The sequence below is a fragment of the Mesoplodon bidens genome, assembly GCF_964165515.1.
Source record: "Mesoplodon bidens genome assembly, chromosome: 7".
NCBI lineage: Eukaryota > Metazoa > Chordata > Mammalia > Artiodactyla > Ziphiidae > Mesoplodon > Mesoplodon bidens.
In genome coordinates this window covers 110,476,346-110,502,190 of record NC_138164.1, presented here as the reverse complement: position 1 = coordinate 110,502,190, position 25,845 = coordinate 110,476,346, and the positions used below count along the sequence as shown (strand labels likewise).

General features: G+C 48.0%; 1 protein-coding gene across 7 annotated transcripts; it reads right to left on the bottom strand.

Annotated features, from left to right (window-relative positions):
• Nucleotides 1-497: 497 nt before the first annotated feature.
• Nucleotides 498-23,996, bottom strand: LOC308620174 (RNA-binding protein 14). 7 transcript variants are annotated; one of them, XR_014016294.1, is made up of 5 exons: nucleotides 8,200-8,393; nucleotides 6,659-7,082; nucleotides 2,599-3,286; nucleotides 2,175-2,405; nucleotides 498-914 (listed from the first exon to the last, which is right to left on the bottom strand). XR_014016294.1 is itself a non-coding variant. In XM_081239543.1 (4 exons), the coding sequence occupies exons 2-3, from the start codon at nucleotides 7,068-7,070 to the stop codon at nucleotides 2,607-2,609; spliced, it is 1,092 nt and encodes a 363-aa protein (XP_081095669.1). In that variant the 5' UTR covers nucleotides 7,071-7,082; nucleotides 8,200-8,393; the 3' UTR covers nucleotides 498-914; nucleotides 2,599-2,606. The 7 variants fall into 7 exon arrangements, 6 of the variants coding, with proteins under 6 accessions (XP_081095669.1, XP_081095670.1, XP_081095671.1 ...); XM_081239543.1 differs by lacking the exon at nucleotides 2,175-2,405; XM_081239544.1 differs by lacking the exons at nucleotides 2,175-2,405; nucleotides 8,200-8,393 and adding an exon at nucleotides 8,061-8,164.
• Between the last annotated feature and the right edge of the window lie 1,849 nt (nucleotides 23,997-25,845).

The following is a 25,845-nucleotide window of genomic DNA, read 5'->3' as shown; positions in this document are numbered from 1 at the left end:
TGCTTACCGGCCTAGGAAAATAGCAGAATGCTGTTGGAGCCACAACTTAGTTTTCCATATGGCATGAAGTGAAAACTGACCTCCTGTTCCCTCAAACCCTTCCTTATTCTAGACCTCTTCCTTGGAAAGTAAGTCAAACTAGATGTACTGATTGACTGGGTGGTTGGAATGGTAGTAGTAAGGGGGGGGGGGTGACAATTGTTTCTCAAGCAGGGAAAAGTCCCACATCTCACAACTCCTAGTAAGTTGATGGTTTTATAACAAAGGTGTATGAGAGAAAGTCTTTAATGGAGTAAGCCTGCTTGCCTGGGTTCTTCTAATATAAGCCTTCTTTTACCTTTGGCACCTATAAATCCTATCTACAATAAAGAAAGTAACTGCAGTGATGTTCACCCAGAACTGAATGTCAAACTTTATACCCTCCCCTTCTCTTCCAGGGATAAATAAAGAACCCAGACACAAGCCCAAGTAAGAACTCTCTCAAAGCACACATTCCCTAAGTTGAAAAACCATTTATTTCACCGGAAAGAAAAAAGTGATCCAACGCTATGTGTCTATCTGCCATAAGCCTTTGGGTCAAAAAGACTCAGGAGCAGTGACACTCTCACAACACCCACTGGAAGCAGGAGGTGGGGATACAGCACAACCCCCACCAGTTTCTGCACACAATGAGGCCTGCTGGGAGAACAGAACATGATGGGAAGCTACAGAAGTATTGAAGGACAGAAAGAACAGGGAAATGGGCAGGAGAGAGGAAAGAAGAGGTGGTCTGAACTTAACAAGGTAAATTAAGGTCCACGGTTCCTGGGGGACTGAACGCACAGAGCTGAGAACGTCCCGGGAGATGGGGTACCACGAAGGGTGTATTCTCATGCACAACCGCAGCTCGGAATTTCAGCCCACACACATCCCACCTGAAAGAGAGCACAATACAGGGGCTTTACAGCAAAGCTCACAAGGGCTTTCCCACTTACACTTCAAAGAACATCTTTACAAAGTACGGTAACTTGACACTCCTTTTACGTTTACTTGTATCCATCCATAGTATCATAATAATCTCTAAAAGTGAAAAGAGCTTGAAGGCCAGACAGTAACTGGGAAGGGTCAAGCAATCCCAGACTGGCCTTTCTCTAAACTAAATAGCAAATTTTCTTTCACGAGGGTAGACAGACATTGCATTTCTCTTGATGTTAGCACATTAGCATTCCTCAGAGAAGGCAATTCCACATTTACAAACTGTCATTGGAGGGCAGGAAAAAGGGAAAGGTTCCAATTAGCTCTTAGCTCTCCGCAGTAAAAAGTATGTTTGAATCTTGGATTTACAAGTTAAAAACCGTTTAAGGTCTAGGAAAAAGTGGCATTAACTGAACAAGCTTTAAGACCTGAGGGCATCCAACTCTGCCTAGGGAAGAAAATAAAAGAACGTACTGGAGGGCATGTGTAAGCTACACATCAGGTCACTCAAGTTTCTTCTCCAGCCTTATCAGTGATTTCCTATCCAATAACCCTGGGCAAGTCACATACCTTCTGCCCTAATGGAAAAGATGACAGTATCACCCACCCTGTTACTACAGGATTACAGATCAATGGTAATGTCTGGGACACAATGGGAGCTACTCCAGACAAAGGGTGTTGTGAAACACCCTTTAATACAACAGCAATCTCAAACACCTAGAGCCCAAAGCTGGCAAGCATCAGAAGAAAATACACTCAAGTAGAGCCAAATGGATCATGAGGCTCAAACTGTATAGGAAAAAGCCAGAGGACTCAAGGTAGAGCTGGTGGTTCAAGAGTGTTAAATGCTCATAGCTGGTGGGAAGATGAAGGGAGTGATGTGCTTAAGGCAGAGCTCCCAACCTTGGATTTCAATATTACTGAAGAGTAGAATTAACAGGGTGCGCACATATTTACGTTATTATATACCTTAAAGAAGTGGAGAGAATGTCAAATCTAATACTGTGGGGACAGTTTAAAAACAAAACTGAACAAAGTAAACGGGCTCTTACAGGACAGATTCAAAGATAAAGCAATGGGGTAGGCATTCTATTCAGCTCAGGGAATGAATGTGAACTGAGCAGAGAAGTTGAATTTGAGTCTATGCCCCAGACTCCTTGCTGAAATCAACTTTTTAAGTTGAAAGATATCTTTTTCTACTCCTCTCTGCCCCAACTTACCATCAGACCTTTCACACAGCATGAAGCAGAACAGGAACCTTGCAGACCTTAGTAATGTCACACACCTAGGAATTTCAACGAAGGCTCTGAGAAACGGCACACCTGGGTCTGAATGTCTGGTTTCCAGGTTTGGTTCAATTACAGCACACAGGTGTGACCCAAGATTCATCACACCACTGTTTGCTTTTCCAGGCACAAATGGAATCAGATTGACTCCCAGGACTAGGAGCCCTGGAAAAACAGCCATGAGGGATAAGGATGTTTATATATTTCAGAAAGTAGTTAGGACTTCTCCCTATCCTCTGAACCATTAGCAACCTTACCCTAACCCTGCAAAAGCAAGCAAGCAGGGCAGCCTAACTGGAGCCTTTAGGCTGCAGGAGGGATGGCAAAACCAGAATAAGGGACACCCCACCGCTCTCACCTCAAGCTTTAAAAGGCGGAATACCGCGCCCGATCCGCATACTGCTCCCGCTCATACCGAGCCATGTCGTACAGGGAATTCCGCGCGGCCGCCGAAGCTTGGGACAACTCACTCTCATGCCCGTAACCGTAGCCCTCTCCAACAGTGGGGACTGGGCCGCGACGCAGGGGGCTCCGATCGCGCCCGTAATATGAAGTGGAAGCTGCAGTAACAGCAGCAGCGGCTGCTGCAGCAGCAGCAGCTGTAGCAGCAGCAGCTCCTGAAGTCGGCAACAGGTGTCTATCGTAGGGATCGAGAGAGGTGGAGGTGAGGTGACTGGCCATGGCTGTATTCTGGACTTGTGGCAGCTGGGACAGGGTCTGCTCTGCGTAATTATACGCAGAGGCAGCTGCAGCAGCCACTGCCTCATAGGACCGGGCAGCACGGCAGCGCTTGTAGTAGGCATCGAGCGCTCCGTACGCGTTGTTGTAATACAATGAATCCCCATAGCTCATGGCGTAAGGTGTACGCACTGCTCCATATTGCTCATTATATTGCTCGGTAAAGTCTGCCACTCGGCCCGAACGATCTACCGGACACTCTTTGGACCAGTGCCCCTCTTTCCCGCACCGATAGCAGCCGCTCTGGTCTCCCATCCCGGGCGCAGTCCTAAGCCGGCTGGTGGACAACTGCACGTGCATTCGTTTGCCTTGAAGAAACAGACGCAAGAAGGGTTGCTATCACTCTTAGTCATAGCCCCAGCCCCTACCCCAGACACTGGTCATAGCAATGGCTTTACCTAGACAACTCTAATGCAAGATTCGTTGCCATTTTAAAGATTTTTTTTTTAAACGTCCAGTATAAATTCAGTATAATGACCTGATTTCAGGCAAAGATCAATTAAATGAAGAAATGTTTCAGCTCTAACACCAGTTTAACGCTTAAGAAAGAAACTACTCTCGCTCAAAAATAGGCATTTCATCCTTTGCCAAGTAACTGTGGACAATAACTACTCTGAACGGTGGCCCAATGTCAAAAGAAACCACAATAATAGTGCTCCACAACATTCTGACACCTCCAGTCTTCACTATTAAGACTCCTGAATTCAGTAAGCAGGAGAATGCAAAGGCCTGTCCCCCACACCACCCCAAAATCAAAGAGAATAGAGCAGGACTCTAAAGTTACCATTGATAGTAATCCAGACTTGATCCGTGGCTGAGTGCGGTAGGCAAGTTTCAAGGCTTTTGGGAAAAACACTCATGAATGGGGGAAAAGGAGTGAAATACGAGTTGAAGGACTGCCTTCCCCCTAAACTGGGTCCTTTAAATTGTTAGTTCTGATATTCATTCTAACAGGGATTCTTTACAATATTTAGTGACCCCTTATAACAGGGGGTCAAACAAAACAGGGCAGGCAGTTCACAAGATGCCTGAATTTTCAGAAAGAGTATTATGAAAAATGTGGAAGAAAAGAGGGGATGAAAAAAGTGGAGAATGACCAATAATGTTAGTGTATCAAACTGTTCATGTTAGCAAGATTAAAGTACTTTTCCTCCTTTAAAGATCTAAGATCCTAAGAACATGCACTTCATACTAGTTTTTGCTGAAAATTACAATTTGTATTCTGGAAATGAAGAAGTTTAAGTTTTAAACCTTTTCACAGAAGCAGTTTCCACCTAACATGATCTACCATTTTAATAGTAAGCAAAACTCCAGCAAAACCTTTCCAATACAAATGGCTATCATGCACCCAAGCATGCAGATGGCGAAGAAGTGAATGCTTAGAACCAGGGGAGTTAACAGATAGGTCATCTACTCAACTAACATTATAGAAAATGGTAAATATACAATTTCACTTACAAAATTAAAGTTAGGTTCTAGAAGACTAAAAAAGGGAAAAGGGGGCCTCCCTGGTGGCGCAGTGGTTGAGAGTCCGCCTGCCGATGCAGGGGACGCGGGTTCGTGCCCCGGTCTGGGAGGATCCCACATGCCGCGGAGCGGCTGGGCCCGTGAGCCATGGCCGCTGGGCCTGCGCGTCCGGAGCCTGTGCTCCGCAGCGGGAGAGGCCACAACAGTGAGAGGCCCACATACCGCAAAAAGAAAAAAAGAAAAAAAAAAAAAAAAGGGAAAAGGGAAGGACCAAAATATCAAAAAAAAAAAGTCCCGGTTTAAACATTTTATCTGATAAGTGTAGGTTGCCAGTGAAAAGCTAAGATGTGCAATTAAGTACTAAAGTGCTTATTTAAGTGCTAACCCGTGCCCCTCGCATTTGTCCAAGTGGCCACTTTGGCACCTAACAAAACCAGAGAAAATAAGGGCAACCAAGGAACCAACCATGTCCCTTCAAGACATAAAGGTCATTAATAAATGTCCTGACCTAAAGATTTGCCAGAAAAAATTCCAAAGTCAGAAAAAGCAACTAAGTCTTTAAAAGTATCTAAAATGGATGTTCCTTAAATGGGCAAACAATAAAAAGAATATCCCCAACACTGAGAAACTGAAAGGACCACCATAATAAATACTGCTACTCTATATACACATAGAACTGTACTAGACAGTGCTAAGGAGAATGACTAACAGTAAGGAAAACAGCAAAAACAACTAAACATCAGAGAGCCTAGAGTTCAGATACCAAGAGTTATGCTCTAAGTATGATGTGTCCTGTATCAGTTCACAATATCCTTCCCTTACATGTGTTAACTGTTACAAGGAGACACCACCACCTCTTCTATGACTGGTTAAAGTGTAGAAGAGTATCCAAAAATTAGATATCATAAACCCTCCACCAGAGCAGCCTTTGCTCCCAATTAAGTTGTTGACACAAAATAATTCTCAACTTACCAATTAAAAATGGAAAACCAGACCTGAGAGACCTGTGACATTTTTCTTTAATCATGCACAGCAATACCCATGACACAGGGCACCATTAACTTGGGGGAAATGATGATCAGACTTTCAGGTCTAAGAAGGTCCAATTTAAGTAAACATCAAAGATAGCCGAAATGACTCTTAACAAGAGGAGTGCTCAGGAGAAGCAGCAGCCACTACCTTGTTCGGGCTGAAAAAAGTTGGAACATAGATTAAAAATGTTAACAAGGAGTTGTGGGAATACTCCATAACTTAGAAGCAGTTACACTGAAGGGGAAAAGGCTCTTTTCTGGTTTTGACACTGGGAACCCGAAGTGGGTGGACGAAGAGCAGAGTTAGCAACTCACCATGGTTACCACCCCCTTCACAACTGCCACCCTTGCCACAGGAGCTTGTATCTTAAACCAAGAAAATAAAATGTCTATCCACAGCATCACTCATGCTGCCTTCCAGGCACACTATTAATCTAGTCAAGGCTCCAAGGTTAACACCCATCTAAGTGCTCTATTCACCAAGGACGTTAGAGCTCACTCCTCAAACCAGTGAAACGGCTTTGCCATTATCGTCCCCCAAGTCCCAATACCTTCTCCTCAGAAACTCCTGAAATTAGCCTTCAGTTCTAGAGTGCCCTCGTCCTCCAAACCGAACCTCTTGGTGCAAGCGTAACAGAAAAGCAGTAAGAGCTATACCAATTTAAAGACATTAGTTCTCTAAAAACTTGTTTAACGACAAATTATATTTACTGAGAAGCCATGAATTGGGATGAGGTGGGGGAGCTTCACAGATATTTTGCTCCTAAACGTGCGGCTTAAGCCAGCTTTTGCCAGGTCCTTCCACATACAAAATAACACATGGGGTGCTGAGGCAATAAATTTCAGAGTGAAACACTGTTAGGTGCTCTACTACCCCCCCCACCCCGCAAAAAAAGACAAAACAACTGAAGAAATCTTCAGAGGAAAGGATTTCTGCACTAATAGGCAAAAAGCCCAGGGGTTCCAAACTAATGCCAAGTGGTTCTTCTCCCAGACTTGATTTGCCTGAGGTAAAGCCTCTAAATCCCATGCATTCTCCATTTAAGCCCATCACCCACACTTAATCCTCACCATCAGCCAACCAACAGCTGTATCTCTATCTCTATCCCAGACCCCTCCTATCCAGCCTATTTTCTACACAAAACCTTGTGTTCAGCCCTCTTCCCAAAGAGGGTGGTTCACCTTGAAACTCTGTGTTGTCAAGGCCCCTGATGGCCTCCACTGCATCCTCTGCCCGCTCCATGTGTACAAAGGCATAATCTTTCACGATGTCACATTCAATGACTGGACCATACTCCTCAAACTTGGCCCGAAGCTCCTTGTTGGTACAAGTAGGACTGATGTTGCCTACATGCAACTTTGTGGATGTTTTGCTCTTATTCTTGCTGGCTTCCACGTTGATGTTCACCCCGTGCAGCTTGTAGTGGTGCAGGTTGCGTATGGCATCCTCGGCCGCCGTCTTGTCCTCTATGTGCACAAAGCCGTAGTTCTTAATGATGTCACACTCCAGCACCTTCCCATACTGCTCGAAGAGTGAGCGGATCTCCTGCTCTGTGGCCTCCCGGGGCAGGTTTCCAATGAACAGCTTCACCATCTCGGACACAGCCTGGGCGAGAAAAAATGAAATTTCTAACAAAAGACCTCAAGCCCACGTCAGTTAAAAAAAAAAAAAAAACCCAATACTGCCATCTCCTTTGGGTCTGGCAAGTACTTCCAGTTCCCCCCCCCCCTCAGACGCCCCACACGCACACCCCCAGATAATAATCAAAGGGAAGTGGGAATAAGGAGGCCCGCTACAATTCCAGCTATAGGACCTACAAAAAGGAGAAAGCATCTGTGATACAGATCCTCAGCAGACACAGACAAAGGGTTTGGTAAGAGCTGAATAGTTTGAAACGGGAACGCAAATGAAAGCGGGGCATAAATGCAGCCCTGGGGGTACTGGGCTTTCTACCTACTAAACAGACGGCAAATTCCCTGGAGGCCCGGTTAGGACTCCACGCTTTCACTGCTGAGGGCCCGGGTTCAATCCCTGGTCGGGGAACTAAGATCCCGCAAGCCACGCGGCGGCTCCGCCGCCAAAAACAAAAGAAGACACTCAGAAAACAAAGGTCTAACTACTTGTCTGGCTGGACCGACTGAAATTATGAACTGGCTCTTCCTCTCGTAACCGAAGAATTAGCCATTTCCTGAAAAAAGGACCTTATAATAGTTACGTTTTAGGGTTTCCTTTGGGAGCAGTGAACCCGTGACTTAAGCTGGATAGCGAGGCGTTCAGAGAGTACAGGAAGTGCTGGAGCGGGGAACGCCTCTCTCGGGGTGCCGTCCTACGAGCTCCTGGAGAATTGGAGAAATGCATGGCCGGAGAAGGGGCCTTGAGCCGCATCGGCCGGCCAGACGAGTGTCTCGGGGCTTCAAAAATTCTCGAAACGGAGATGTAATTCCTAAGTCTAACGGAAGCGCGGTTATCTCGGTAAAAGCCTCGAGGCAGTAAGCCCAGCAAAGTCGGATAGAGGGCAAGGTGGGGAAAAAAAGCAAGGTATTCTCGGGGGAGGTCGTGGGGGAAGGGCTGCTTGAGGCTTACCGCGCAACGCCGAGCACCGAGGTCGGCTCTCGGTGACGGGTGCGGAGGCCGGGACCACCCTAGGATACCCCTAAAGCCCAAGTCGTGAGATTTAACAGGGCAAAAAAAAAAGACAGTGAAGGGGCTCGGAGTCTCTCACCCGCACGAAAAGCAGCAGGGGCTCTTCCTCGCGGCGCGGACGCTTCTGACAAAACGCTAAAATGGCGGCGGCTGCAGCAGTGACTCTGGGTAGAGAGGGGGAGGTGAACCTACCACCGGATTGGTCGTTCAATAAAATAAAAGGCAGGCATTCCCGTAGATCCTCTTCCTGATTGGTTACCACGAACGCCAATTACCTGAGGCCTGGAAGAGGTGGAAACGTCAGTAACCCCAAAGAGTTTATACGAAAGCCAATGAGCACCTCTCTCGACAAACCGAGGTCACTGATTGGATGGAAGGTCGGCGTGAGGGAGGAACTACCAACGTGGGCTTCGCTGGCGGGGTTCCGCCCGCCATTAGGCGGAGCGAGGTAGGGATCCGGTGTGGCGGTCTTCAGCTTCATGGCGCCAACTTTGTTAAGCTTCCACATTTCGCTACTCCACGTGCGCTCCACTTTGCCTTCTACCCCACACTTCTCCCTCTAATCTCCCACACGCCATCCCCCTCGAAGCCAGGGTGCTGCGGGCGGTAGCTTACGCAGACCCAGAAGCCAGGTAAGAAAAATAGCAAAGCTTCCCCACCTGAAGAAACCAACCTCCTCCTTTGGCCAAGAATCCGCACTGGCGCCCTGCGAGTCCCGGAGCTACCCCCACATTGAAACTACTTTCATAGGTGGTGAAAGGAACTCTGAAAACGGTTAACGGGCTCAGCTTCAATTAGGGTATAAAGGCCCCGACGTCGGCTCGGTTGAGGGCTGCATTACTCAGGAGGCGCCGAAGAGACAAGTTCCTTCGAGGAACCAGCCTCCCGGGGTCCAAGATGAAGAAAAGGCTTCTGTGTGACCGTGGAGATTGCGCATACACCCCCACCCCGCCCTGAGAAAAAACTAGAGCAGCAAAGTTTTTTGTTTTATTTTATTGGGCGCCATCAGCCAGAGCTGTAGGTTTAAACTCCTAGAACCGACCTTAGAGGGAAGAGCCTAAGTCACAACCAGCTATAAGCAAAACACGACCAAAACAGCATTCTCCAGAGGGTCCAGCTTCCCTCATCACATTTTTTTTTTATCATCCTTTGGCTTCTTCACATAATCCCATAATTCACTGAACAAGCAAGGACCCTTTTGCAAGGCAGCTTTTGAAGAGGGAGTTTAAAAAGGGGGATGGAAGAACTTAAAACATGATAAAAGCAGTGAGGAAAGGGATCATCAGGAGTGAAGATGACAAAAGCAGAACATACAACCGTTCAAAGCAGCCCCCCCAAACGGGGTGGGGATCACAAAGAGAAAGGTGAAGTCAAAGTTATGGAAATAGATATAAAACCTGACGTGACTCAGAAATCAAACGGGGAATTGGTCAAGAATTTATTCTAGGGTGGGAAAAGGCAGGAATCTAAAAATGTCACATTTACAAATGTAGTGGTCACTAATCTTGGTCCATTTTCATTGTGGATCCTGATGCTGACACTGCGGCTCTGAATAAAGGCCAAAGGATCAGTGATGAAGAAAACCAAACTGCATGTTAGCTGCAAGTGTGCCCTCTGGAGGGGCCCTGCATCGGAAGGTGGTCACAACTCCATGTGCGCAGGATCGGAAACACATCTGGTATAGAAATCCTTTCAGCTCCTTTGTTCTTCCAAAATTTTTGTCCTAATAGCCTTGGAGATAAAACTTTCTTCCAAAATACCAAAGCATATGAGATCAGCGTACTCTATGAAGCTAGGAATCTCTCCAAGTCCAAAGGGGAAAAACTGGGAATAGAAATCTTCTCGGGATCACAGTTCAGGCCAGTCTGCAGACCACCACCCACACCCACCCCCTGATCTAATAATATTCTTGGTTTACCTTCGGAAAGCCCTCTAGGTCCAGTTACATTTGTTTCATTTTGCAAGCTCATCCAACTGAGTAAACCACATTAAATCATTCCCCTGCTTTTTAAATTAAAACCCATGGCAACTGGAAAAGTTTCAATTCACACTACCCAATCTGGTTGTTGCCAGAATCTCCCAATCTCTCTAACAATTCTCCCACCCCCATCCCTAACACACCCCACCCCCAACTATGCTCCAGCACACTGGCCCCTTTGTCCCAAGCTCATTCAGACTGAAATATTTTTTCTCCAGGTCCTTCACTGGCCACCCCATCTAAACACAGCCCCCCACTCCAACGCTACACCTTGGAACTCTATCCCATGACTCCATGTTGTTTTTCCAAATACTTACCACCACTTGAAATCCTATTTGTTCGTTCATTTTCTGACTCCCTCCCACCCCCTGCCCCCAGCAAATACTTGTTCTACAGGGGCAAGGACCTTTTCTTGTCTACTATTACCCTGTGTTAAAACTGCCCCTGGCACATGGTAAGCACTCAAATAATATTTGTTGACTAACTTAACAAATAGATAACACGAGTTAAATTCTTGATAACCAAGAGGAGAGAAATGACTTTGGATTTGCAGTATCAGCTTAAGAACATGGACACTTAGTACTAAAAATAAGCCCTTTTGCTCTTATCACCTAGTATACTTTCCAGTCTCCCTCAAACATAAAAAGCCCAAAAGCCAGGGGTAACTTATGCTACAGCTTCTGATCACCAGGATTACGTTTGACAAATGCTGCAAGATGAAGCTTTAGGTAGGGAGATTTGTAGCTCCAGTGTCTCCATACTGATGTTCATTTACCCAACTGTATTTTACCAAAATACTTAAAAATTAAAGGTTTTTAAATTAAGGATATCTGGTCCAAACCCTCTACCTTACCACACCAACTACAGAGAATCGGATGTTTTAAAGGCACCTTGTCTGGAACACTGAAAATGGCCACTTTGGTGATTCTTCTGATCAGGTTACCAAGCCTCTAAATTAAAAGATAAAGCAACTTGTCCAAAGTCATCTAGCCTTTCTGTCAGGGCCAAGCATAAATATGTTCTGGATCCACATCTTGAAGAGATGAAAGAGGCTGGAGCCTGGACTCTTGAAAGGGAAATGAGGAACAAATCCAAATTCAGGGGGAAACACTGTTGTCAGGGTAGACCACTCAAATGTGAATAAGCAATCTATTTGTTTCAAACCCTTTCACACTCTTAGGAATGTATACAACTTATATACCTAATAACTCTGGCTCCTAATCCAGAAATGAGTTACTGGTATAGTAAGGGCTCAAATTAAAAACCAGTCATCTCCAGGGATGTTCAGAGGGAGCCACTAGGCCAGTCAGCAAGCTTCCTAAGCCTCCAATGGCACTGCCAGCTACACACTCTAAGCCTCCCCTTAATGTCTGTGCAGGGCCCCTACTCCATACCTTTCTTCTCCATACCTAGGGGAATCTGACCCCCAGGACATGACACTGTTGTCTGACACTGGAGGTGGCCCAAACTGGTATGGTCCAGTGGCCTACATCACACCTAGGTACAACGCATTACAGAAATCCCCCTTCTTCACTGTTACTCATACGTGTTGTACTTACACCTACACCCAAAGTCCTTTGCTCAGCTGTGTGCTCCCCTACGCAGTCCCAATCTCCCCAGAATGTTCTAACTCCTTATTTCTGACATGGCTAGCATTTAATGAGCAGTGATTATATATGAGGCTCTACATCTGCTACATGTTATTTGCTCCAACAGTCCTGGATGGTTCAAAATGGCTGGTTCAATTCCTTGATCCACTACTTTCTAGCCATGTGATCTTCAGAAGTTACTTAACCTACAGCCTCAATTTCCAAAATAGGTTTAAAAGTACCTAATACAGGCCTCCCTGGTGGTGCAGTGGTTGAGAGTCCGCCTGCCGACGCAAGGGACACGGGTTCGTGCCCCGGTCCAGGAAGATCCCACATGCCACGGAGCGGCTGGGCCGGTGAGCCATGGCAGCTGAGCCTGCGCGTCCGGAGCCTGTGCTCCGCAATGGGAGAGGCCACAACAGTGAGAGGCCCACGTACCGCAAAAAAAAAAAAAAAAAAAAAAAAAGTACCTAATACGTTTGAGTTGCAATGAAGGTAAAATGAAATATATGAAAAGCACTTTTAACAATGCTTAGCATGTGTCCAATAGATGTTAACGATTTTCCCTATCTCACAGATGAAAAAACTTAGGTAGAATTCCTGACATGTCCAACATCACCCAGATAAGTGGCAGAACCGGGATTCAAAGTCAGGAAGCCTGATTTTAGAGCCAGCACCCTCAGTAATTCTCTCTGTACCAAGTCAGTTTTCAAATCAAACAAATCCCATCTCCACAGTTTTCTCTCGTGGGGCTGCCCCACCCTCTCCTTCCTTACCTGTCACTTCCCTAGCGTTGCTTATTAACTCTAACTAGTTCATCGAGGTAGGTCCTGCCCCGACCATCGATTTCCCAAGATCAGCCCAAGGGCTCAGCTACCTGAACACTGTATTTCCAGTACTACAGACACGCAATATTTCTAATGATTTACAGCTAGACTTGAAATCATTTATTAATAACTTTTTCTTCCTGGAAAACTAGATTCTACCCTTTATGATCTTTTTAAAGGTTCCTATAGAAGTTTAGGTGAATAAGAATTTTCCACCTATCATATCCATCTTATCTTCTTTATTACCCAAGCTCCTATTACATTACATACTAGTCCATAAATCTAGGAAATTAATTTTCATTATGACCTTAGTCATCCCACATTATAGTCAGCTTACTTGGCTTGACAGGACAAAATGACTGCAGAACCAACAGTCTGCGCACAGACTTTGGCAGAGCTTAACTGATGGGCAGGACTAGAAAGGCAGCCTACCCATGGAGGCTGACCACTCAGTGATAGTCCCGTTACCTCCAGTACAAGGGATGGGGCCCCAGGCCTACCCCAGACAGAATCTGAAACAAGGTCCAAACCGCAGAAGAGAAGAGGCTGAAGAGGGGAGAAGTCTTTACACAGTCTTGTTCCAGGAATAAACCATCTAAAGCTTCTCCAATGAAGGTCAAGTTATAGAGGTGATAGATCAGAAGAGCAAAGATCTGAAGGACACTGGGGGCGCATATTCCCACCCGCCTCTCCCAAAACACACATTAAATGTCTATCCTCCCATTCACTCAACCCAACCGTCTCCAAGTTATAGGACCCTGGAAATCAGAAATCCACAAAAAGCAAAGTATGAAGAGTGGGCTATAGAATTAACACAGGTGGCATAATTTACAGAGGGAGGGAATTTTAAAACGATCTGCAAGAAAGAGGAAAATGACAAATGATTTAGCTTTAGCTCCTTCTAGCTTAAATGAGAAGCCTGGCAGCAGCGGCAACAAGGGCATCAGGACCTGAAGATAGTAAGCAGAGTGATCATCTAGGCCAGGTCACTCTGAAGAACTTGGGCTGCAATAAAGAAATATCAGCACTGGCCCCGAGAGCACATTAGGCTATTTTTCATAGGAACCATGGGATTGGGACAGTGGCAGAACCCTCACTGGAGAGGAAGATGACAGAAAGCCACTGACAATGAAAGAAGTAATTACAAATACGCAGGCCACAATCACAGCACTACAATTAACCAACCCTTGATTTTCCAGGGAAATAACCAGAGCTAAGCCTGTTAGCGTGGCCCTGAGATTACCCCACCCTCACTGCAGAAAAGTAACAAAAAACCTATCAAATTTGCCCTCCTCCCAGTCCTGCAAACAAATGAAAAGGAGCAGCAAAGCACCTGAAGGCAAAGTAGTGAGCAGAAAGAAAAGCAAGGAAGGGCGCTATGGCCTCAGTACCCCTGAGATTACCCCCAGTTTGCATCCACAAATAGGAGCTCACAGTTAAACAAAGACCATATGCTTTTGCCCACTGGGCAGAGGGAAGAGAACACCTGGGGCAAACTACTCTGTCACAGGGAAGTTCACAAGAAACCAGTGAAGGAAGCAGAAGAGAACCCACCTGAACTCCATTTGACTGACCCCCCCCCCTCCAAAATCACCTTGCCCCAACAGACTCCCAAATTTATAAAGCCCCCTTTCCCAAAGGAATGTCAGTTTCCTGTCACCACCCTACCCAACCAGTCTTTCATTCACCCATCATAAAGCCCAAGCCTCTATCTTGTCCATGGCTGGAATTGTCTTATTTTGTGCCCAGGTCCTCTGAACCCCTAGTCCCAGAATGAAAGTATAAACAATCAATTCCTCAGCCTATCCCAGCATCCCTATTTGGTCATGCTTGCACCCCTCCCCCTTCCTGGAGTCTATCATAACACCTGCAAATATAAACCCAACAAGAAAACATCTGGAAACCCTAACAAATGGAGATAGGCAATTTGAGTCTCAGGTGACTATGACGACAGGGTTTGGCAGGACGCAGGAAGGACACTCCGTGCTGATGTTCGACATGCGAAATACCAGGTCTATAGCCAGAATCCCCCATACCGGCTTCCAACTGTCCCAACCACAGGGCATTACCAGACAGTGACATGACCCCCCACCCCAACTACTGGCTCCTTCCCAGGTGCCAGCCCCAGTACTCACTGGAGCCCACTGCCTGAAGGACCTACTAGCCTCATAAGCACCAAAGTCACCCATTCCCCACTTCTCACTTGAGAAGCCAAACCCCAGAACCACCCTGCTGGAGCCCAGGATTTTCCTGAACTGGAAACAAGTCAAGGAAAATAGTCAAGCACAGGCAAGGAAAATGGGCAGTAAATTTACTGCATTTTGGTGTGATTAACTCAAGCTGAAGCAACTTGGGCCAGACTCTCCAGTCCTAGAGATGGCAGACTAGCAGAACGACGATGGGTTAAATCCCTCTGGCAGCAGGGAAATCATTCTAATTCCTACATTCAAACCCCTTTCCTCATCTGCCCTGGGTTCTCTGGCCACCCTCCCTTTAGTTGTCATGTCTTCCTGGATGTCAAACTGCCTTCTCTGAAACTGAGTGCAATCAAGACAATGACAACCAGGTTTCCAAACTGCAAATCGCCCCAAGTTTTATTTGTAGTCCATACAAAAGGGAAAAAAAATTAAGGTTTTCTAACACCACCTACTTGGGGAGATGGGGAAGTGGACTGTGCTGCACAGCATCAGCTAGAACATCAGGGGTCAGTAGGGATCTGGACATATACCAACCAACTGTCCCAACAGGAACTCAGTCTCAACACAGTCTATAGAGGGACAAAGTCAGGGCCCCCTGGACAACTGGCACAGCTTGGCGCATAGGAAATGGTTAAGCTAACCCCCTTCCTGGCCTCCCTCACATCTAAAAAGAAAAAGGCGCCGCCGACCTCAGCTGCAGGTTGCTTCCCCATCCAGACGACCTTAAATATCGCGCACAAAAATAAAAGGGAGCCAGGAAAAAAATAAAAACATAAAAGAAATTCCCATCCTGGGGAGATGGGAGGCAGGGGAGAGGGGAACCGCAGACCTAGAGCCAGTAGCAAGATTTGCTGCTGAGGCGAAGGAATAAAGTAGGTTACTGCCGAACACTCAAAAGGATCGTCTCCTGGGGAAGGCCCACATGGTAGAGGGGATGAAAAACCGCAAACAGGAGAGGTATGGGCCAGTGGTTACAACCTGGGTCTGCACCCTACCCCACCTCTCCTCTCCTTCCCTCCCTGTGGAGCCCTGTCCCAGGATGGCCCTACATGCGACGCTGGTAGCCAGAGTGCATCTGAGCTGCCCGCAGGTAATCATTATAGGAGCCCGAATAGCGTGCGTAATCGGAATGGGCATCGGGCAGGCGACGGTAATCCAGCGAGGACTTTGTCGGCGAGCGGCGGAACGAAAGCTGCGACTCTGATAAACGGCGGTAATCAGAGAGCTCGGCTAAACGCCGGTCGGAACCATACCTAGTCGAGAGAAGAAGACAGTTGGTGAATGAGACAATTGAGGGGAGGGCTCCAGGTGGGCACAGGGGAGATGCCAATGGGGATAGGGAGGGTGTAATCAGATTGGTCTCCAACAAACAAGATTTTGTCAGAAGGCTCAACATCCTATCCAGGGCAAGAAATCAACCCTGGTCCAACTCAGTGGGAAACCAAGCCCACCACTGAAGACCTCCCTTCTGAACTGGCCAAGGTGGATTCTGGTCTGCATTCCCAAACCACAGACAAACTATCCCCACCCTTGGGCCCTGCAGAGAAAGACCTTGGTTGTTTACCAACAGAACGGCGGACGAAAGCAAGGTCCCCAACTTCCCAAAGAGTGGACGCACCACATACACCCTGCCTTCAGCCAGTGACTGCCAAAGGGACTACTCTTTCAAACCCACCCCCACCAAAGGCCAGGACAACCACGTAACAGGCTTAAGGATCCTTCAGACAGTGGGAAAGACTATGGGCCACAATCTTGCAGGCAGTAGCTCCAATAGCACTTGGGCTAGCCTTGACAGGTGACACTTTTCCCAGCCTGACTAGCTGATACCACCCCAGTCTGAGCACTATGCTCCACCTGAACCCTGGTGACCAGGCAAGTTCACAGACATCACCCCCCTCGGCTTCTGGACATCCCACAGGAGTAGAGAAGACCAAGGGAGGGGCCGATGGCTCCAGTTTCCCTCCCATGCCAACCTCAGCCCCTTGCCCTGAGCCCCAGCTGGGGGCAGAGGCGGGGGGGCATACAGTACCTTTTCGACATGGCGACAGCCTTTTTGTACGGATCGTCGTAGCTGGCCCGGGGTGGGGAGAGGCGCGTACGCTCATAGGGCGGCGGGGTGCTGTTGGCGTTGGCAACGGCCCCCTGGGACATGGACAGGTAGGCTGCAGACGGCTGACCTGCCCCATCGTAGGCATTGCCCGGCTGGCCACGGTAGGAGGCAGCAGCCTGAGGATGCTGCTGTGCAGCATAGGAAGCAGCCAATGAGGCTGATGATTGAGTGCGGTAAGGAGCTGCCAGGGTGGCAGAAGGTTGGGCCCCATAGGCGGCTGCAGCACCATAGGAGCCAGTGGCCGCAGCAGCTGACTGAGCCCCATACGAGCCTGACAGGCCCATTGATGCTTGAGCCCCATAACTATTCAGCTGGGTCTGAACAACTGGCTGGGCCCCATAGGAGCCAGCCATTGGGGTAGTGGCTTGTGCAGCATACGCAGCTGGCTGGCTAGCATAAGCAGCAGCTGTAGCTGGTTGTGCCACATAGGCAGCAGGTTGGGAAGAATAGGAAGCAGCCTGTTGTGCAGCGTATGGGGCAGACTGGGCATTATAAGAGGCCGAAGGCTGGGCACTGTAAGAAGCTGCCTGGGCCCCATAAGCTAGTGAAGAGGCTGCAGACTGGGCCCCATAGGAGGCTGCCTGGGCCCCATAGGAGCCTAGGGAGGAAGCTGCTCCCTGGGTGTTGTAGGAGGAGGCAGCCGCACGAACCCCATAGGAAGAGGCAGCCTGCGCCCCATAAGAGGATGGCTGGTTACCATAGGAGGCAAGGGAGGAGCCCTGAGCCCCATAGGAGTTGAGCGAAGAAGCCGCAGCTGGCTGACCCCCATAGGAGGAGAGGGCCGAAGCCGAGGGCTGGGCTCCACCATACGGACCAAGCGAGGAAGCTGCAGCAGACTGGGAGCTAGGGCTAGCCAGCTGGCCCCTGTATGGGGCCCCAAGGGAAACAGAGGGCTGAGCGCGGTAAGAGGCTGCCTGGGCTGTCATGGGCTGAGTCCGATAACCGACACCCAAAGAGGCAGAAGGCTGGGCCCTGTAGGCAGCGCCCAGTGACACTGAGGGCTGGGCCCGGTAGGTGGCTGGCTGGGCCGTCAGAGGAGCCACATACGAGGCTCGGGGAGGTGAACGGCGCAGGGGGCTGCGGTCGCGACCAAAGAAGGGTGGTGTGGGCTGACGGGCTTGCCCATCAAAGCCACCAGTGCTGTTGCCAAAAGCCTGCTGGTAGTCGAAGGTGGCAGAGAAGCCACCAGTTCCGGGGAATGCCGTATCCCCAGCCCCTGGTTTCTTGGTCTTGTCCCCAGACTGGATAGCCAGGCCAGGCCCCTTCTTCTGACCCTTGGTTGAGAGTTCCACGTTGATGCGCTTGCCCTTCACTTCTTTGCCGTTGAGCTGCGCGATGGCGGCTTTGGCATCTGCTTCCTTCTCCATGTGAACAAACGCGTAGTCTGATAAAGCAGCAGACAGAGGGTTAGCAATTAGGGGGGCGGGGCATGCTACCTGATGGGTCCCAAACTGGACACACCAACAGCACCCAGCTGTTGCCAGCTACCTCCAGGCCTCCAAACCCTCCTCTCCAGGAGTAGGTCATAAAATGTGGCTCCCATACAACAAAGCTTCTGACTGTCCCAAGCAGGCAGCTTTGTCTATGGCTTTCTTCCCATTCTCCCCGTTCCCCCTGCCACCTCACCCAACTTCCTGGTGAGAGAAGAAAGAGCAAAGATGAACAGCAACACAGGATAAAAATCTTCACATCTCCTGTAAGTATAAACGAGCAGACAAAAAGCAGAAAGCATTCCTGGATCACTCGATTATTCAGTATTGTCTATCCCAAGATAACCAAACACTACTGTTCACCTTTGAGGCTTAACTCTCAAACACTGGAAATGACCACTTATGTCTTGGAATGACCCATGTCTCAGCCCAGGGTCCAATTAAGGCAGGAGAGCTACACTGCAATGCACAGTCCATGAAATTCCTCCAGTATGATCTCCCCTTTTCCCACAGTACTTCCCAGTTTTCAAAGCACTTCCATGCACAGGACCTCATTTGGGCCTCACAACAATCCCAGGAGGCAGGCAGAGCAAAGGATAATTATCCCCATTTTACAGGTGGGCAAACACACTCAGAGAATTTATATGGCTTGCCACAAAACCATGTGTCAGACCCAGGAACAGAATCCCAGCTCTCCATGCCTCTTCACTACACCAGTCTACCCCTGAGAAGTCAATGTGTAAGGCAGGATTGTGTATTAAGACTAGACATTTAAGCTTAGAAGGGGAGAAGCTGGACCTCACGTAAGCCAGTAAGATGTGGGAATGGAAACTGAGCCTCCTGGCTGAGTTCAGGCCCAAGGCACACACACGCCCCCCACCCCCAGGCTACATTACATCAGAGGTTACTCATCAAGAGACAGAAGTATTCCTTACCCCTTGGGCTTCTGTTCACAGAAAAGATTTGGTTTCTCAGCTTCACAGCAAGAAGCTGCAACTACCGCAGCTAGCAGGCTCTGCCAAGCAGGTTACCCCTCAGGTCCTCATTCAGTCCTAAATGAGCTGTGGTAGGAAAGCCTCTAAGACAGGATGTTGATCTCAAAGTCCTACTCGTCTACCGTATAGAACAAGAAAACTTTAGGAAAGGAAGTAATAGGAAGAAATTCTTGTTCACATCCAAACTCACAAACCACAATGGTGCAAGCAGAATCTGAAGAACAATGAAAAAGGTCATGCTGGTGGTAAGTAAGGCCATGCACTTAACCCCATCTGGACCTGTGGCTACTTTTAAAGTCCAAGCACCAGGACCCCATCTCTCTTACATCACTTTAGGAAATGAATTACCTAGATGAAATTACTAAGGTTCCATCCTTGATAAAAAATCCCTTTAAATGGCCTCTAAACAAGTGTCCTAAATTTCTAGAAACTTTCATACTGGGATGCCCTCTCTAGCTGTTCCTATAAAGCAAGCCATTCTCCTGGACGTAAGGCAATGCCACCAACTTGACTCCCATACAAGTAAGAATAAAAATAATCAACAGGTAGAAGTCAGAAGTGTGGTATAGCAAAAGGAATCCTGGGGCTAGGCGCTAAAATGCCTCAGCTGAAGATCCAGTTCACTGACTTGCTGTAAGTTCTTACGGAACTTACAATTTATTTCTCCATCTGACAATCTGTCCTACCCACCTCAGAGTTAGAAGATTCAAATGAGATGATAAAAATGCCTTGTAAAGTATGAATAGCTATATAATGATAAAAATCATGATAATTATTCAAGCCTAGGAATAACCACAGGCTTAGTTCCCTACAGATATGATCTTTCATCTCTAATAAAACACAAGAGATACAATGTCGTCTGTAAATGCAAATTTGGAACTAGCCAGAGACGATAAAGGAACAAAATGAACTATCACAACTCTGTCTTCACACCCTTATGGCCAGAACCTGATTCTTCCCAATTGCGAAACGTGAAAAGCGTTCCTTTCGGCCTAGCCACAGGGCACCAGAACTGTCCTCTCATCTCTCACCTCCAGTTTGGGTACAGTGAGCTAAAAATCAATGCTGGTGGTCCCAGATCTCTTTTAAAGCAAAGGCTGAGCTGACCCTACTACCAGGAGAATGCAATGGCAAGCAGAAAGCAAGAGTGTAGGCAGATTAAAGGGAATTAAAAAAAAACCTTTCAGGCACTATGAGGGAATATTAAGGAACCATACTATATTCCTGGTTAACCTATCCACAAATTCCTAGGACTGGAATAAGCTAGGAAAAAACACCCAACAAAAACTTTCAATGGGTTTACAAGAGCAATAGGACGTCACATTACCTACTCCCTACTCAGCTGGGTTTTATTAAGAGACCAACTTGTGAAACTTGAAAATTGAGATTTCATGTGTACAATTGAATGACCCACAGATAAGCTATATAGCTGATAAAAAGAATTATATCCAATTTATATCGGAGAGTTTCTAAGCCTGATACTGGCGGGAAGTGCGAATAGGTTGTCCAGCTGACTCCATCACATGAGGGCTAACTAACCCTTATCACAGTGAGCAGCTAAACCCAGATCTAGCCCTTCCAAAGATGCCCAGGAACCTAACTACTCCTAGGACAATAAAGAAAAACCAAAGATCTAGAAAACTCCAGGGACCCACCCGCCTGGAGAGGTAGTTCAAGGAAACGGTGACCCCTGAAGGAAATCCATCGCATTTAAAGGGACTAGCAGGCAATGATTTACAGAGCTATCCTAATGGTCTGGTGACATCACAATTCCTCCAGTACCAAAGTTAAGAGAATCCAGAAAAATGGATTTTCCTATTCTCAGAAGAGTAAAAAATTCTAATTTGAAACTACAGAGCTGTATGTAGGAGGAAAGAATGGCCACCCACAACAAAGGAGAGGAAACAGTTTCCTATTCTGCCTTTCAGACTTCTCATGAAATCTAAATGGTTCCTAAAGCTGTCAGCAACTCTCAGACTTCATCCTTGAACACCCAACAGAATGTAGCTGTGGAGAGTGGTTACAATCTGCTGTTGCTATGGAAATTTTTACTCTACAAATCATATCTAAGCTCCTGGAACCAAGCAACTACTTTATTCCCCCTGTGAAATAAAATGGAACTGGCTGTCCTGTGCAATGCCAAGCTTCTGTGCTTTTCAAAGACCTGACAACCAACACAAGATGACTCAATCAAGTGCCCATTCCCAGACCAAGAAATAAGCTATTTATAGAGCCAGAGCCAAGTCTCTTCTACTACATTCCCAACTTAAAAACTTCATTTTCCTTCACTCCAAACAGAAAGGCATCAGTGGAGAATATGATCCTCAAATCTTTACCACAGTCCTTTACCTCAAAATATTATCAGGCACTCTCTTACATATCAGCATAACTACAAACAACAACTAACCACCACTCCCTAAGGAAATCAGTGCATCTCTGCCAATCAAATGTTCGCAAAGGGACAAAATGCCCAAAACTTTCACTCTTAACTCTCACAAAGAAACAATCAGGAGCTCTAAAAACCACATACAGTTACACACTTCACTCCACCCCCCCACTGTCACTTGGTGTCAGTCCCAAGCGAATTCAGGCAAATTTTTAGCTTTCTCTACCAACCCAAAGGAGGCTTCTTGACCAATGAGTTCCATAGAGACTGTCCCCTCAGATGCAAGTTTCTAGACTCCCAATCTAGTAGCCACCTTGTCTGAGAACCACACAAATAAATGTAATAGGTCAATCAAACACAGAACTCTCATAATGAGTCATATACATTTCCTGGCCAGGGGCCCAATCTGATGCCCTTCCCACTCTTTCACTCTAAATAAAAGCAAAAATTCATGCACCATACAGCCTGCCTCATCAGAGCACCCAGAAGGAAAGCCTGATTCCAGATAGTCATCATTTGCATAGCCTGAGTTGAGGAAAACAAAATGCAGTTATTAATGCAGAAGAAGGAATTACTCCTAGTGGTGGAGACTGCAACCCTCACACTTCCCCCAGTTACGGAAAGGATAAGGAATGACCCAAAAGATGTATCTTGGTGGAAATGAATAAGCACCTGCTCCCAAATTTATTTACTATCCTCAAAACTTCTCACACAGGGTATGAGCAGCTATGAATCCAACACCGGGAGCAAGGGATCAGATACTCACTCCCAGGTTGCATCCCTGAAGACAGCAAGGCAAAGTTAACTCTCATCTGTTCCCAAGTGGAACAGAAACTGGCCACGTACACAGGGCTATACCTCCAAATCTTGCCAACAAAAAAGAAAGAGCTTAGAGATAAGAACCCAGACTATGAAAAAAGTCAACTAAGTCCCAAAAAGGAGATCAGGCCTAAATTATGGTGATATATTCTTCTCGAAGAAAAACTAGGGATCTACCCTGACAATTAGACTACTCAAGCAAGCAAAGATGACTATTAAGTCCCCACGTCCCCCTCAGAGTGTGCCCCCTTGCAAAATCACCAAGTTTCTAAAAGGATACCGCCCTAGGGCACCGGCTTGACCAGGTAGCTGCTCAGAAGAGGCCGTTTCATAAAACAAGCCTTCGTCCACATGCGAAAAGTCGGGGTTTCCAGTTTATAGATGTAAAATCGATCCCAAAGGGAAAAAAAAAGTTTGAGGGAGTTGGAAAGCACAGAATTGCCACGCCTTACCCACCTAACAATACTGAAAGGCCAAAGTGGTTAGGAAGGGGCCCCTCCTGTACCCACGAGTAACTATACCCATCAGTAGACCCACGCCACACAATACTAAAAAATCCCAGCCCAAGAAACTTCCAAGGGCCCCGTTACCTTCCGCTCGGGAGCATTCATCGAGAGGGAACACGACGGTGGCCTTGGGGGGGGTGGGGTTCAGCCCCCACCTTTTCCCTTTTCCCTTGCTCTGACAGACTTCTGAAGAGGAAGTGGGGAAGTGGCGAAATCTTCCCCGCTCCATGATCCGGCTTGTGCCCGTCACTTCCCAATTTCCGCTCGGTGCCAGGCCCAGGAGCCCAGTGGAAGGCGCGCCCCCGGTACCCTCCCAAGTCTCTCAGGCGCGTCCCCGGCCCCGCAGCTCGGCTCACAGTGGCCGCCGCACCCACCCAGAGCCGCTTCCTCCCATTTGGTTAATGGTGCCTGGACCGCACGGGAGGAGGGTGGCTCTACCCAACGCGCCCCCAACACCTCCGGCCTCACTCCCGCGGACTTCTCCCAGCCCCCACCGCCAACCGCGCAGTGACCGACCCCCGGGAAAGGGGCGTGGCTAACAAGCAGAGTGCCCCGAGCGCGCCCGCGCCCGCGCGCCCGCCTCCACATTACCTTTCACCACGTCACACTCGATGACGCGTCCGCGGCGCTCGAAGAGGCTGCGCAATTCCTGGCTCGTGCACGCAGCCGATACATTGCCCACGAATATCTTCCAAGTGTTAAGAGGCCGTGGGCGCGACATCTCCACCACGAGCGCGCGCCCCGGCCGCAGCTCGTGGCCATGCAGGGCCTCGATGGCGCGCAGCGCGCCCGCGTTCTCGCGCATGTGCACGAAGGCGAACTGTTTCATGACGGCGCAGCTCATGACCGTGCCGTAGGGCGCAAAGAGAGCTGCCAGCTCCTCCGGCGTCGTATCCGCCCCATCGACATTTCCCACGAATATCTTCATTTTGCCGCCGCCGCAGCCTTCCCGGAGAGCCTGGACCTCTCCTCCAGCGACAGGCGAAACGTCTGACCCACCGGCAGTCCTCCCCAGGAATGGCTGGCGACCGAGAACCCCGCCGCGCAGGCGCTCTGACCTAGCCAATCGGAGCCCAGATCCCGCGTGCCCTGCAGCCAATCAGAGAGGCTGAGAGAAAATGCACTCAGGCGCAGCCAATCCCAGAGGGCCTGGAGCCCGCTCGTTAGCGAAGGGGGTGGGAGAGGGACGACTGCGCGCGACCAACCGCCACTGCCGGGGGGAGGGGGAAGAAGGGCTGGAGAGGGGGATCCGCGTGCGAGGAGCGCAGTGGCTGCAGAGAGGCCTAGTCAGTGAGGCGGCCTCTGGCCTGGGTGGGGCCGGTTTCGGCGGGCCCCAAGAAAAAACTTTGTTCAGTCGGAAGTCAGAGCCCCTCCCATTCTGGTAGCCTAGGCCAAACACGCGCCTAGAGGTGGCAGCGAGTGTCCACGGGAAGGCCCAGCCTGGCGGGAGAAAACAGGACAGACGCCTTCCTTCAGCAAACGACTCCCAGGACTGCCGCCTGTGGTCTGAGGGGACCCTGAGAGGCATTTGCCCTGGAGAAACCCTCGTGCCATTAATTTATTCTTTGGAAACACATTCCCTGAGGTTGCTGACGTCCTGGCAGACGCTGGAGACGCTGAAAAATCAATAAGAGCCCGCCTCTCCCTTTTATGGACTTTCCAAACGAGGAATGAGATATATATCTCTGGCGTATGTTTGAAATTTTCCACAATAGAAAGTTTAATAAAATAGGAAATTAAGTCAAAAGAACGGTCCTTGAGAGGGTAAAAATTGAGCCTTTAAATAAAAGAAGAAAAACTTCAAAACTGACGGTCGTAAAAAAGATTTTGCATGGCATTAGACGTCAAAAACAAGAACATGTGACAAGTTCAGGAAAATGTTTGCTTACAAGTTCATGGTACAAATTTTACTGAGAACCTACCCTGTGGGGCAGGACCTAGGATAAAGCAGTGAACAAAAAGTGACAAAAATCCCGACCTTGGAGCTTATATTATGGTGGGGAGAGACAGATAATAACAAGTAAAACATGTAGCCTGCTAGATAGTGATAAAGACTTGGAAGTAACTGAGGGAGCAGACAAGCCATCCTCTGGGGGGAATAATTCCAGCGTGAAAAGTACATGTCAGGAAGTCCTGGGGCAGGAGCATGTCTGTCCAAGGAATCACGAGCTAGTGTGGCTGGAGGGGGGAACAGAGTGAATAATAGAGCGTAAGGATGGGGAGGAGGTGTAGCACCTTGTGGGCCATTGAAGTAATTTTGGCTTTCACTCTTAGTGAGACCGGAAGTCTAGAGAGCAGAGGGGTTCATCTGATCTGACTTATCTTTCATAGTTTTATAAGTATCATTCTGGCTGCTATTGAAATGGGTAAAAACAAAGAGAAAACAGTCATTTGCTCAGAACAATTATCACTATGGCAAAAATCCAGGAGAGAGGGACTTCCCTGGAGGTCCAGTGGTTAGGACTCCGCACTTCCCCTGCAGTGGGCTTGGGTTCAATCCCTGGTCGGGAGAAACTAAGATCCCTTATGCAGCGCGGCCAAAAAAAAATCCAGGAAAGAGATGATGGTGACATGGATCAGGGTGGCTGCAGTAGAATTCAGGGGAAGTGCTCAGATTTGGACATAGTAGTTTGAAGGTACAGCCAACAGAATGTGCGATCGGATGTGAGCTGTGAGAAAAGTCAAAGATGACGCCAGGTAAATGGAAACATGGAGTTGCCATTTATTGAGATAGGGAACATTGTGGATGACCAGGACATAATAAGTTGTTGTTTTGTTTTTTTTGTTTTTTGTTTTTTTTTTTGTTTTTGGCCATGCATCGCCACTTGTGGGATCTTAGCTCCCCGACCAGGGATCAAACCCAGGCCCACAGGAGTGAAAGCATGGA